The 14,301-nt window shown below is 34.7% G+C and overlaps 1 protein-coding gene across 5 annotated transcripts in view; it reads right to left on the bottom strand.

Moving 5' to 3' along the window:
* Positions 1 to 298: 298 nt before the first annotated feature.
* RAB28 (RAB28, member RAS oncogene family) overlaps positions 299 to 14,301 on the bottom strand; it is an 85,148-nt gene continuing 71,145 nt past the window's right edge. Inside the window, exons 5-8 of one of the 5 annotated variants that reach the window (XM_038399397.2) lie at positions 11,337 to 11,440; positions 8,440 to 8,517; positions 2,313 to 2,421; positions 299 to 965 (exon numbers count right to left, since the gene is read on the bottom strand). In XM_038399397.2, the coding sequence (XP_038255325.1) occupies positions 2,326 to 2,421; positions 8,440 to 8,517; positions 11,337 to 11,440 (278 nt within the window). In that variant the 3' untranslated portion in view covers positions 299 to 965; positions 2,313 to 2,325. Of the gene's footprint in view, positions 966 to 2,312; positions 2,422 to 8,348; positions 8,518 to 11,336; positions 11,441 to 14,301 lie in introns of all 5 variants that reach the window. The other 4 variants (XM_043514144.1, XM_043514145.1, XM_038399398.2 and 1 more) reach the window with 4 other exon arrangements.

Below are 14,301 nucleotides of genomic sequence, written 5' to 3'. Positions count from 1 at the left end.
CCAAACCCAATCCAGCCCCTCCTGCCAAGGAGCATAACATCCCTGGGGGGTTATGAACGAACTAAAAATGACTGAACCTAATTGATTCATCAACAGTTTATAATGCATGCGAATACATCGCCCATCATAAACAGACCAAACTGCTGATTGAGGTTCATCCACGTTCATGAACACATACATGCATTACATCGAACAAAAAAAGGACTTTGATATGGTACACTAATATTCGTTACTGGCATCTTGCAAGTAGCAATGGGGACAATTTGGGTCCTTTCAAAAAAAAAAAAAAAAAAAAAAGTATGTTCTTATTATAGCTTTATTTCAAGGACTGTTTCTCATTAGATACAGTTTATACATTTTTGCACTATATAACAATGGAGTATCTTCCAAATTATTCCTAAAGAAAATATATTACTGGTTCAAATGTTAATATGACAATAGCTTCTCCAAGTTACATTTTGCTGAGTGTTAGTTTAGATCACAGGAAAAAAAAAGACAAAATTCCTTGGCAAAATACCTTACAGCAGTAATGCCTTTAAAACTATTTTGAATACAGGAATTCTAATCCAATTTTACCTCAACATCAATCAAAAAGATAGTAGGGCATATGTATACACAGTTACACTGCTTTATGGGAATATAATTCAGAAAAATATACATCTTAATTTTTCAAAGTGTGTGGTCCACTGTTTGAATCTAGGCCAATAAAACAAAATGCCTGCTGCTTTTCAACACACAATGGCGTAGCAAGTTTTCGAAACCTCTAACTGCACTACGGTGATGGTCTCTGTTCAAACCAAGTTCCTGGCAACCTCTAGGCCTGTTCAAGGGAAGAAAGGCTGCCAATGGTATCAATACAAAGAAAAATATGTTCACTGAATTGCACACATTGAGCTTCTAGGAGGGTTAACAGTTCTTGCCACAGGCTCTTGACTGTAGTTTACAATATCGGCCTTCACCACCCTCTGTCGTAAAAGAAAACACAGCGATTAGCAAGATATCAGAAGCAGACGTTGTTCAAAGTGCTACTAAAAACATTTAACCTGGCAATTATTTTAATGAACTCTAGAACACAGATGTGTTACTATGAAATATGTTTGTGCTAATAAAGAATCAGTACGAACAGACATACACTGTAGTACTCTTTCTGGAAATTATGCAGAAAGACTTGTCTAGGTGTTCATTCTCATTCTAAATATTGATTTCTTGGCACTAGATGGAAAAAGAGTGCCTTGGTTGCTAAGTTTTCATGACAATTTTGTAACGCTGATGTATGTATTAACATAACTCACTTTAAAATTAAACAATATTTTCTTTCATGAGACAAGCTTTTTGTATTAAGTGTTGATGGTGGATAATAATAAAACAGTATCTGTTTAATAAGAATACTGTATGTGGTATTTTTTAACAATAGTCTATTGTTTAAATGAAAATTATTTGGTATATATTGTTAGAATGAAATGGAAATTTTTCACTCTTGCTGCCCTCATAGGAAATTAAAAACCAAAACAAGATTCTGAGTTAACAAAATGACATTTCAGCAAAGATGTAATAGGCAGAAAATTTAAGGAGCAAAACAAATATAAAAGCTAGATATCTCCATATTATGTACTCCACACATCTATTAGTGAATCTATTCATTAAGAACTTAATAAACTTTTGATGGGTTTTTTTTGGTGCATTCTGTATGTTGTGTAACCCTTGTACTTTACAAAGAATTTCTGCAGATCTCATTCTGTATTTGTACATTAAAGATTCAAACCACATGAGCATTTTATCCAAGATTATATCTGTACAAAATCAGTTTCAGTTTGCTATCAACATGTTTGCCATTAGTAATAACTTCTACCAAACCACTAATGAACTACCTAAAACTTTAACTTTTGAACTTCATCCCATTTTAACTGGCCCATAAGATACATTTTTGGATTACTATTGAGGACATGTAACCAGTTAGGACATAAACATGAAATCAGCGTACCCAGTTTTCAAATCTGGACAACAAATCTAGAGGACCCAATTCCATGTGTAGTGCTCAAATAAGGAATCCGGTGTTCATTTTGAGTTGCTGTGTGTCAAATTGAGTACCCAGCTTTGAAAATTGTCCCCAAAATATTAATACATGATATTACAGAGCTGCGAGGAATTAATCAGTATTTGAAATTTGATTTAATCTGTATAAATGTTGTGAAGAAATACACAACATTGCTTCACTATTAATAGATATACATTACAGAACATTTCAGAGTGGTATTCATCGTCATACTTACTACTTCATGGAAAAGCAAAGTAATAAAAACATTGATTTTTACCATGATACATGAACTATTGCACTGAACAGATTTTACTCTGACAGTTGGCAGTGCTGTAGTGTTGGTTATCTTCTTCGGGATACTTCACTAGTTCTGCCCTGACAACATGCTGTCAACCACATGTCAATATAATGGGCAAATAGCAAGGAGGAGAATGAAAAACAAAAAAGAAAATGGAGAGACAGATCAATAGCTGAAAAGCAGGAATGAATGACACAAATGACAGCACAAAAGCAAAAACAATTAACAAAAACGCATTTCTTTCCAGGCCCCATGCTGAATAAGAGACAGATATGCCTAGCAGAAAGTTTTATAGCGGGAGTTGGATTCATCATCCATCTCAGATTCATCATCAATCATGTCCTCTCCCACAACCAACACAAAATAATCAGTTTAAGCAACCAATAAAAATGTTTTGCTGCTTAGACATGAAAAGGAATTTGGAAAAAAAAAAAGGGAGGGGAGAAAGAGGACAGACTTTGCCTCTAATCAATGTAAATGCTACATAGATCCACTTCTATTCACAATTATAACAATAGTATTAAAGATTTGCATGCATCATTCCCACTACAGAATTGTAGTGCAATTTCCAAAATGATAAACATAAAACCTCACATCCAAATGCTTTCAGTTAGTAGATGTTTTACTTGCCAACTGTTCTTAATCACTTGCAAGTTTTGCTGAAGCAATCCTTCAGTGAAGTGACTGGGACATACAACTTGCAAAAGGAAAAGTAGAGGGGATGTGCGCATCTGCATTTTATGGTTGAATTCTAATGACTCCATATGAAGATTTCACGCAGGCTTAATAAAAAAAATTCCTTCAATGCTCTTTGCCAAATATTTGCTTTTAGTAAAAACAGTCAATCCTCTGCCCAAACCTCTCTTAACCTTTATAAAAAACTTAATTGAAAAGTCTTCAGAATAAAAAATATATATGCTTACAGGAGAAAAATACAAATACACAAATCAAACAGTAATGCAAAACAGTAGGGGGGACCTCTGACAGCAACTATATGGACTGAGTCTACTGGTCTAATATTTCAATCGTTACATAATTAAAATATATATGTTTGTTACAAGTGAGGCACAAATGGGGGAAAACAATTTTATATTTCTAAAGGAAACATCAATTAATATGGACATGAATATATAAACATTGTTTGCTGAAGATAACCTCTGTAAATAAAGCAAAGCAATAGTAACTGAACTAGACGGTAGAGTGTTTAGATTTATTAACTGCTGAAGTACTCTGCTTAAGTTTTAATTGATCAACTTCATATCTTATCTGGTGGACAAGAGTCATGATTTACTAGACTTCTGGCCTGATGTTATCAAGGGAAAGGTTGCCAAATCCCATGTAAGGCGCTAGTAGGGGGTTCAGCATTAAACAGTGTTATCTGACCTCACAGGACCTAATTTCTTCATACCAAATTCTATGCTAGACTAAAGAAAAAGGATCCTTGCAATCAGTAAGCAATTAATTGTTCCCCCCAATGTTGGTTTAAATCCCATCATGTAAACATAGCTAGATTAGTGACCCATGTTTAAGTCACTTTGTGGCAGGAGACTGACTAACATAAATGACTTGGATTTTCTAAAGGAATTTCAGCTAAATAAGAAGAGAAGAAACAGCATGCAACATTTTTTCCTGCTAGCTTCACACCCATTACACACACATTATGCATTTTGGGACATCTCTATATTAGATTGGAAGTATTATCCAAGGCTCCAGTTTCTATCAACAATCAGATCCACAAGTTTATTTGGTGCAGGTGCTCAGAATTCCAGACCTTGCTTAATGCCAAAACACTTTATTATAGTGGGCTGGCACACTAGCACTACCATGCTAAATTGGCATTTAGTTAAAGAGAAAAACTATCACCACTTAGAAGAATGTTAATTCTTGCCAATGCCCAGAAACAAAGTTGTACCTCATGCAGTTTCTATACTATGACTGGAAGTAATAAGATGTAATGTTAATGTGATGTAAATGTGTAAATTTTTTGTTTTGGAACTCTGACTTTGAAAACATACTCCAAGTTCCAGTCTTATCTACTTTTGTTTTATCTGGCCTTTGACTGACTATGGGTTTGATTAGGAGGCACCATATTCTAAAAGACTGACTTGTACCAGGTAAAATCAACAAAGGTTTTGCTGTTGACTGTAATGGGACCAAGAGCTCCCTCCATCATGGCACAAGTGTTTTATATGTCTAACCCAAGCCTTCAAAACTTGTGTGTCAAGCCCTGCAAAATCATGATATTGGCTTAGAAACTATGATTTAAAAAAAACCAATACATTTGAAGTTGCTTTTATTTACCTTCTGGATGCACTTGAGTCACATTTTGAGGTTTTTATCCATAACCATAAGGGTAAGAAACTTTTTTTTTTAATGAAAGCTGAGATTCTCATGCATAAAATCATGGAAGTCAGCAATGTTATTTTTGTAAAGTGTACACTTAGAGTGTTAAGTAATCGGACAACTTTTCAGACCTTGTGATTCTGTTTTGGTGCGTGTTCCTCGGATACAGATTCTTCACTTTTGGTGGTTGTCTGAGTTCAATGTTGGGCTCGATATATGCAGTTACAACAAAAAGTGGATCTATTACATTTTTAAAAAAATTTCCATTTCTGTGAGAGTTAGAAGGATAGTAAAGCAGCAGTTCCACTCTATTGCTTTTTTAGCAATGTACCTAAGCAGGCATTCCACTCACTGGACTAATTCCAAAGGCATCGTTGCAGTATTTAAAACAATGCACATTTTTAAAAATAGAACCCAGTTCTGATCTTTGTTTAAAAATTCAAATAACTATTATCTGTGTTGCTATAAAGGCAAGCTAACTTTCAGCAGATGCTCCTTGAATCTGAGTGCTTCAGAAACTTTAATGAATATATTCTCACAACACTTTTGTGAAATACGGACATTTCATACTCATTTTACAGATGGAGATATGAAATACAGGAGATTCAGGGACTTGCCCAAGGTCACACAGGAAATCTGTGGTAGAGCATGAAGAGAACCTATAGCTCCTGAATCCCATTCCAGTGCCTTAGTATCCAGATCATCCTTCTTCCCTGGCAAGAGCCCAGTTCCATGCTTCTAGAAAATATGAAGCCAAGTACTACCCCATGAGAGCTTTCCAGTACAGGGACTAGGAAATCTACAATTTTCCTCTTATGAAGTGGGAAAAGGCCTTATGGTTGATATAGGTCCAATATAACAAACTATGCATTCTTGGTTTTGCATTACATACAGATCTTCAGAATATCTGATGATCTTATTTTAGAAATCTAAAAAACTTTATATAATATTTGGCTCATTTCTCATATCCTCTTTTAAATTTGCAATGTTTTACCATCTATTTCATCGTTCTATGCAAAGTGAATTCACACCTAGACTATCAAAAAAGCATTAATATATTGCTGCTTTTGGCACTGCTGTGTGCAGATCTGAGATAAGACGGGTGTTTCACTGTTGTACAGTTAAAGAATAACTGATTTCCAATGTAATGTATTTATACATAAATCATTATGCAACTAAGAAAAACAAATAGCAGGCACCTTTCTTTCTCTCACTCTCTCGCTCTATATTATATATAAAGACAAAAAGACATTGTTCTGATCTTTTCTATTTTTGTGTAGCATACAAACAAAAGATTTTCATAGCTGTTTTGCTTTACTTGTTAGGTGTGTACTGCACAATATATTTTCGTCTTCTATTGTTAAAAAAATTCTAGCTATATATTTCAACAAAGATTGTAAATATTGCCTTGGGGAAAGACTTCTTTTCTTATTATATGATTAGAAAATAGATGTATATTTAAGCAAACTAGAGAGCAGGCTGTCCATAAAAGGGTAAAATTTTAATAAACATATTTTACTGAATTTTTTTGATTTTTTAACTAACTACTAAGTCAACAAGGGGCTGCATTTTGGCCACTGAACTGCCAGAAGAGATTGCTTTGAGTATAATAAATAAATTAAAAAATTATGTATTATAATCTCATAACATCATGATACAATAAAAGTTAGACTCTGTATTTTAATCCTTATTTTCAGGAGTTTATGAAACTGTGTGTGTAAAATCCTTTTGTGTTGGATGTTTGTTCACACAGTCAACCTGAAAGGGAAATTATTTTTAAAAAATGGAATTTAGAAAAAATAGGAATGTTTTTAATGAGAGGATTGACATTCTTTTTAAAGTTTTTCTCCTAAATAGTTTTCTTTCATTAATGTGAACTAACTGCTTTTCCTATTCTGGGGACAAAAAATTGAGAATAATATATTTTTGTCAATTAATACTATTATGCACATGACAAACATTGAATGATACAAAATGATCATCATATTTTTCAAATACAGTCATAGTCCAAAAGGGGCCTGCAGCAGCTGAACTATGTGCTCATACAGAAGTCACTATAGTCACATCCCTAGCTATCAATTTAGGAGTGTGGGCAAGGGCTTCCTTAGAAAACCAAGTTTACAATTGTTGCTGGGATCCATTTTCTCACCCTCAGTCCCTATTAAAACTAGAGGAAACAGAAGACAATCCCCCACATGTGATTGGAGAATGTCACTAAGATCAAATTGTCTGATGTGAAACACACCCAGTGTTAGTTCTTGATGGGCTTTTTTGCCACCAAGATTCTTCTGTAGTGTCCGATACACCAGTAATTAATTAATAGGACTAGCCACAAAACACAGCACTGAGGTACCTAACACAGAGAAGCTGAATGCTATGAGATCATATAAAGATATTTCAGTGTTAAACTAAGATTTTTTGGGATTGGTACTTCCAGGAAGCTAATTAAAAATCAATATCACAAACCCTTCATAAAGGAATAAGCAGCAATTTTTTCACAGCCATTTGAACATGATGGGCTTGATTCTCATCTGATATAAATCAGTGTCGCATTAATAGAACTATGATGATTTACTGAAGTCAGTAAAACTATGCTATACCTAGCACAGCACATGTCCCCTGGGGTTAGGGTTCAAACCTCTGAGGTACAGAAGACCAGGACACCTGGGATGATCCTAAGCACATAAAATGGGACAGCTGGCAGTGTAGACTGAGCACCTTTATGGAGTTACCTCAAAAAAGGGATGATCCGGGGAAAACCTGGACAGGTGGCAACGCTACCTAGGGTGCCAGTACAACTGAGTTGCCTAATGCATTGGCATTAGAGACTCTGGAGTCAAAACTCCAACCACTCCCCATCCACCCACCTGTGTAGGGTGGGCAGTAGTTACTTTGAAGAGGCTGCTTTTCGCTCTTTGGGATGGGCAATCAACATAGAGGCACTTTGTTGTGTGGGTACAAAGAATGAACCAAAATCTGGCCTTAACATACTGTACTATACGGATGTTTTTTTTTTTTGACTGCGCCACATGCAACATCTTTTTCCACTTTGACAAGATATTGTTTACAGTTATGTAAATGTGCAACATTTATATCCATATAGATTTATACCTACAATTTCTTTTTTTTTAACCTATAACTCTCTAAAATAAATTTTATTTAAAACTGTACAGAACTACAAATAAGGACATAAGTGCCATAAAATCATACCTAGTGTTTAATGAAAGCATATGTACATTTGACAATGTCTCTGTTTCTGTATATCTATAACTATATACCTATATCTATACCTAATTAAACCCTCCAAGTTTGTTCCTGCTTTTGGATTTCTCAGCGTGTTCCGACTTGTGTTTTTGAGGACTGGAAATATACAGTTTGTACCATGTAAAGTACTGAGCACACTGTAAATGCAATTAGTGTGTCGGGCACATAACTTGAAGATACAATAAAACTATATATAGGTATATAAACAGACACTTGAATGTATATAATATAGCTATGTTATTTTTTAACCAGAAAAAGCTTTTGAATTATTTTTTTTCTAATTTAGTAGGACACAAATTTTGTAAAGTTTAAAATGTTTTTAAACTACACATATATAGGAATGAATATATATGGAAGGCTGTAATAGAAGCATACAACTGACTCAAGCACAAATGGGATGCAGCTTACCTTGAAGGAAAATGTATTATTCATTTGTATTCATATTTTTTTAAAACACCAAGAAAATATCTAATAAAAGCAAGGTATGCAGGACAATCACCTGTGATTGTTCCATTTCTGCTTTGTTTAATTTGATGCCAAGGATGTCAGCAGTAATTCTCTGAAAACACAGGAAGACCTACATAAAAAAATAGAGCTTAAATGATTAAAAACAGACATCCTCAAGTTACTTTTAAATATATCAAACCTTTCCTGAACTGTAAACAATGAGATATGCAAAAATATGACCTGTGCAAAACAGATCTGAAAATAACTTCATCTGGTAAATTCAATGCTGTTTAAAATAATTCAGCAATGATATAAGGGAATGAACAGCATGCTGGATTGTTAGGCAGCACTTCTACTTTGTCTCCAGAGACACAAGTTTAAACAAGTGCTTATACAAAACCCCTTTCAAATATGATGGTTAGTGTTGCAAAATATGAATAAGGGTATTCATTAATGTTTGCTCAAAAATATTTTACTCGTGTATTGTGCAGCAGAAATGTGGGATTCTGTACCTCAGAACAATAGGGTTTAGCACATACACCACCAGGGCCCCTATTCTGCATGTGATTAGTTCCCCACTTAAAGTTAGACACATGTGTAAGTGTTTGCAACATAGTGTCTTAAATCCATAATGGCTTTTAAGAAATAGCATTAACAACATGATGCATTTAAAATATGTGACAGCCTGGCACTGAATCCTATATTTGGACAATAAAACAAGATGGACACATTGCATAAAACCCCTTTTAAAAAGTGAAACTTTCCCTAGACAGACACTTGGGCTGTGCCTATGGTACAAGATTACATCTTTTGTCCTTGAATTAGTTGGTGTCATAAATATAAAGGGAAGGGGTTAAAAAGCTCTGATACTGTACTATAAAATCCTCTTACCTGTAAAGGGTTAAGAAGCTCAAGTAACCTGGCTGGCACCTGACCAAAATGACCAATAAGGGGACAAGATACTTTCAAATCTGGGGGGGGGGGGAGGGGGAGCTTTGTCTGTCTGTTTGTGTGATGCCTCTGCCTGGAACAGATTAAGAAAGCAAGCAATCCAACTCCTACAAAGTTAGTAAATCTAGCTAGAAAATGCATTAGATTTTCTTTTGTTTTTGGCTTGTAAAATTTGCTGTGCTGGAGGGAATGTGTATTCCTGTTTGTGTGTCTTTTTGTAACTTAAGGTTTTGCCTAGAGGGATTCGCTGTGTTTTGCATCTGACTGCCTGTGAGATTATCTTCCATTCTAATCTTACATAGTGTTTCTTTTATCTTTTTGTGTTCTTCTAATAAAGTTCTGTTTTTTAGGAATCTCTGATTGGGTTTTTAGGGTCCTAAAAACCCAAGGCTGGTCTGTGCTCATCTTGTTTATCTCAAGCCTCCCCAGGAAAGGGGGTGTGCCAGTTCTCAGCACAGCTCGCAGAGGATTGGATTCTGGGAGATTGGAAAGTCCTCTGTTCTACTGTGGGACAGTAGCAAACGAATTAGTTAAAATATTTCAGCTAGTCCATATCTACACTGGCATTAAAATGGGTAATACTGAACTCTTTACTGAATACACTCACCCAGAAGATTTAAGAATGGAGTTGAAGCTTTCACTTTAACAGTATAAGTAGCTGCTCACAAGAGAAGTAGATACTTCTGTGTAATGTATTCTTTTATGTTCAAGTATCCATATGTTTCTGGCCAGCAAGTTAAAAAAAAAAAACTCAAAAAAATTCTATGAAACACTTCCGTAATTTGGGGATCAGTGAAAAAGAAAAACTAGAAAGGCTCTTTCACAGATTTCAACATTAACTATATCAATTACAAAAAAAAGAACTGTTAATTTGCTCATCACTAACAATGTATCAAATCAGTTTGAAAAGGAGATGTTGCCTATTTGAAAAAACATATTATAGAATGTGCCTACTATAGTGAGTATGACATTAAAACTGCAAAATGTTTAGTTTTGTTTGTTCTAAAACAAAAAGTTACACTTTAAAAAAATTAACTAAATCTGACAATGTGATTGGAGCACAGACTTTTATACAAAATTTTATGGCCAATTTAGAAACCCTTGATAATCTGTGTTTATAACAGAAATGTTAACAGTCATCACTTAACATCCATCACAAACCTATAAGATTAATTTTAGAATTGTATTATAATTTTATGTTCTTTGAATAAGGATCTTAAACCACAATATTTGATTACTCCATTTTGAAAACACAATTCATTTTGTACATTAAAAAGTGTTTTTTATTATTCAATGATGTAGCCAGGGTAGTAAATCATTTATTAAAAATATGATAGCTTCCACTAAGGAGACAGTGAGATTATTTTTATGGCTTTTCATGCCCATTTCCATAACATCAAGATGTGTAACAAAAGTTAAATACAACACCAGTTTTATTTAAATTACCTGTTACAGTTAGTACAAAAGTTCTTCCTTTCTCATCTAACCAAACGCACTAGCTGATTATGGTTCATAGTCAAATAATTAACCAAAAATGCATTTTAACTGTGTTCTGAAGATAAGTAAATTAAGCTTCAATGAACCATCAGAGGGAGTGTATCCATTGGCTGGGGACCCTCTACTGAAAATACTGTCTCCAGACCTCAAGACAATACTCCTAGTGACTGGACTGGCAGCAAAGAGATTCAGCTCATCACAGCTGTCATGCTATGCATAGAGAAACAAAGAGGCAGCGTGCAAGGTAGCCAGATCTCAAACCATTTATAGATTAGAGCCAATATGTGGAATTTCAAAGCAGATGAGACGTCACTATAATTAACAAAGCATAATTATAACATATATACCGATGATCTACTCCGCTAGCGAAGCAGGTGCACTCTGCAGTGACTGAAGTTCTGGATAGCTTGACAGTTGGAGTGCAGTGAAATTACCACATCACATTCCAGAGTTATATAGTTTTAAAAAAAGGATTATAATTATTTGGTTTGTCTTACTTACAGAATCGCCTGTCTTGGCTGACACAAAATGGCTACTGAAACCATTTTCCTGGCAAAATCGTTGGTGTTTGTCAGTTTTCACTGTTCGCATATGCTCCAAATCAACTATAAAAAGGTTCAAAGGAAAAATTACTATAATGGAGCCCATTTATTTAGATTCCTGTCTCGGCAGTTATTCCTTGAAAATGCTTACAATAGACACAATCTTTCCTTTATACAAACAACAACCTTTTGTTTTATAATTATTTGCTAAAGGAAAAATAACCCATTACTTGAAATTTCTATGTGTACATGTAAAAATAAATTACAATAAAAATTGAACTTTGACATGCAATAAACTCATTTAAAAATAAAGGCCAAATTCCATGCTCAGGTGCATACAAGCAGCTCCCATTGTCTCCGTTAGGAGTCATGTACGTGAGTCTGAGGGTAAAACTAAGCCCCAAATAAGAAAAGGAGTACTTGTGGCACCTTAGAGACTAACAAATTTATTTGAGCATAAGCTTTCGTGAGCTACAGCTCACTTCATCGGCTCAAATAAATTTGTTAGTCTCTAAGATGCCACAAGTACTCCTTTTCTTTTTTGCAAATACAGACTAGCACGGCTGCTGCTCTCTAAGCCCCAAATGTTCTGCATGCGAATGTGATACACTACAAAAATTCTAATGTTATTCAAATACTGTTGCAAAATAAAGGTAAAGCTTACAGATACACGTCTGCTTCCATATAGTTTGCTTCCAAGTTAAAAATGTAAATGAGTTATAAAAGAATGTTAATACAAAGCAATGCAGCAAAAATATCCGTTACATTAAAATCCGCTAAAATCACACTGAATAAATATTGATATTCATTTATTTGTAAGTGGAGTTTTTAATTCCACAAAGATATACTTCAGAAAGCTGTATTAAACAACATAAAATGCATATTTTAAGAGTGGTATGCATTATTTTCATTTTTCCCATTATATACCCATTGGAAGTAGAGCAAAGCTTTTAAACAATATGTTTCATTGAAACGCACTGGGTGCTTAAAACACAACATGGAACTCAAGTCTTCTACAGGTTTTATTGTGTACATTCCAATTTCTCCAAATCTGATCCAGGGTAACTGGAAGCTATATTGAACAGTTTCTCTTTTTATTGCATTACAGTCCCTGTAAGGGTGTTGACTCAATGCCGTCAAATTATAAGGCAAATATATTCACAAGGATTTAAGGACAACTAGGCTCTTTGAGTCAATACAGGAAAAAAAAACTTAAACTAATTTCCTGAGGAAGGGACCCAACTGACTTGTAAAAACTTGTAAATTTGCAAATCTAGTAAGTCTGCATAATAGTGTCATTTGACTATCAACTGAAAAAATGTTCTCATACTACATAAAAGGCTTTATTTAAAAATGATATTGGAGGTCTTTAATTTGTAGGCTCTTGAGATTTTTGATCTTACAGGAGATTCCTATACCCCATTTATGCTGCTTACCTTGGTTAATGTGGAGCTTTTTGCCACATGTTGCTTTTCCTTACACATCACTGAGGCCTTGTTTACAAGAACAGGCCTAAAATCACTCATCTACCACAGGCATTAATTTGAGGAGGACTAAAATACTAAGCTATTAACAGTAATGTTTATAGTACTGGTTTATCATAATATTGAAGCTAGAATACTTATTTAACAAAAAAATAGAAAGAATACCGTTAAGATAAGTCCCAAATGAAGTCAATAACCAATTAAAAAAAAAACCATACAACTTACACAGCTAATATAGCAACTGCTTTTTTTTTCCCCTCTTGAAAAGAAAATGTACTACAAGAGATGGCTTGTGCCAAGAAATCTTTTAGATGGAAAATATAGAATATTTTCTTTCATTATTTTAGTCTTCACATTTTAGATGTAACATAGCTCTGTAGGAGGGAACTACACCACCACACCTGCTGGAGAACTATTTTGGGGTGGGGGAAGGATTTTGTTTTTTTTAGTTCAACCTTAATGGGCCAAATTTTTAGAGAGGCCTCAGTCCAGCCTCCAATTTTATTTTATTATATTTCTTTAAATGCATTATTAAAAGTGCATATCCAAACTCTATGCACCTGTACAAATACTGAACACACATGATAAATTTGCTTAATACATTATGACTCTGCCATTGATATTTAATCCTACCAGTGACTCCCAGAGGAGTGACAATCTCTCTCTCCCACCAAAAATATTAGAGAATAAAGAAGTGCCACAGCATGCTTTGACAAATTCAGGATCTGTTGGTCTAAGGGAAGAAATTCCAAAGTCAGTGGTAGCACTCTCACAAAAATTGCCCTGCAGCAGCCCTTTCTCTCTTTTAAACCAGGAGATCTCAGTTCAAGCAGCTCCACTGATTGCAACTGCCAGGGTAACCACCAGAGAGAAGTTCCTTCAGGTAGCCAAGCTCAAGTCATTTAGGCCTCAGTTCAGCAATGTACTTCTATATTGGTTTTTACTTAGTTTACCTAAAGGGATCCAAGATCTTTATCCAGCATGGTTCTTAAGCACAGGCCTAACTTTAAGCACACAAGTAGTCCCACTTCACCACCACTTTAAATTCCATGCTGAAATACGTGAAAGCCCATGCAGATTTTAGGGCAAGGTTGTAACATACTATCTGCATACAGCTGTACTTCAGTATAAGAATGGTACTGTAGGTGCATGATATGAAGGTTTAGATACCATGTGGCTTTGTGTCCAGAACAAAACAATATAAACTACATCTCAGATTAGACAAATGAGAAAGAGGAACGTTAACAGAGGAAGAACATGGGAAAGAAGAAGGAAAGGGGTATGCTTGTAACAGAGATAACAAATGGGAAAGCAGTGCGTACAGTGAGATCCATAAAATAGGAGGTCCCTAGCAACCAGTAAGCAATGTAACTGACTTAGTTTAACATAACAACATGTTGAAAACAAAAACAAAAGGCAGTAACTAGAACTATTATTACT

The sequence above is a fragment of the Dermochelys coriacea genome, chromosome 4 (genome assembly GCF_009764565.3).
Source record: "Dermochelys coriacea isolate rDerCor1 chromosome 4, rDerCor1.pri.v4, whole genome shotgun sequence".
In the NCBI taxonomy this organism is placed as follows: domain Eukaryota; kingdom Metazoa; phylum Chordata; order Testudines; family Dermochelyidae; genus Dermochelys; species Dermochelys coriacea.
The sequence above is the reverse complement of the archived record's forward strand: the minus strand, read 5'-3'. Positions and strand labels throughout refer to the sequence as shown.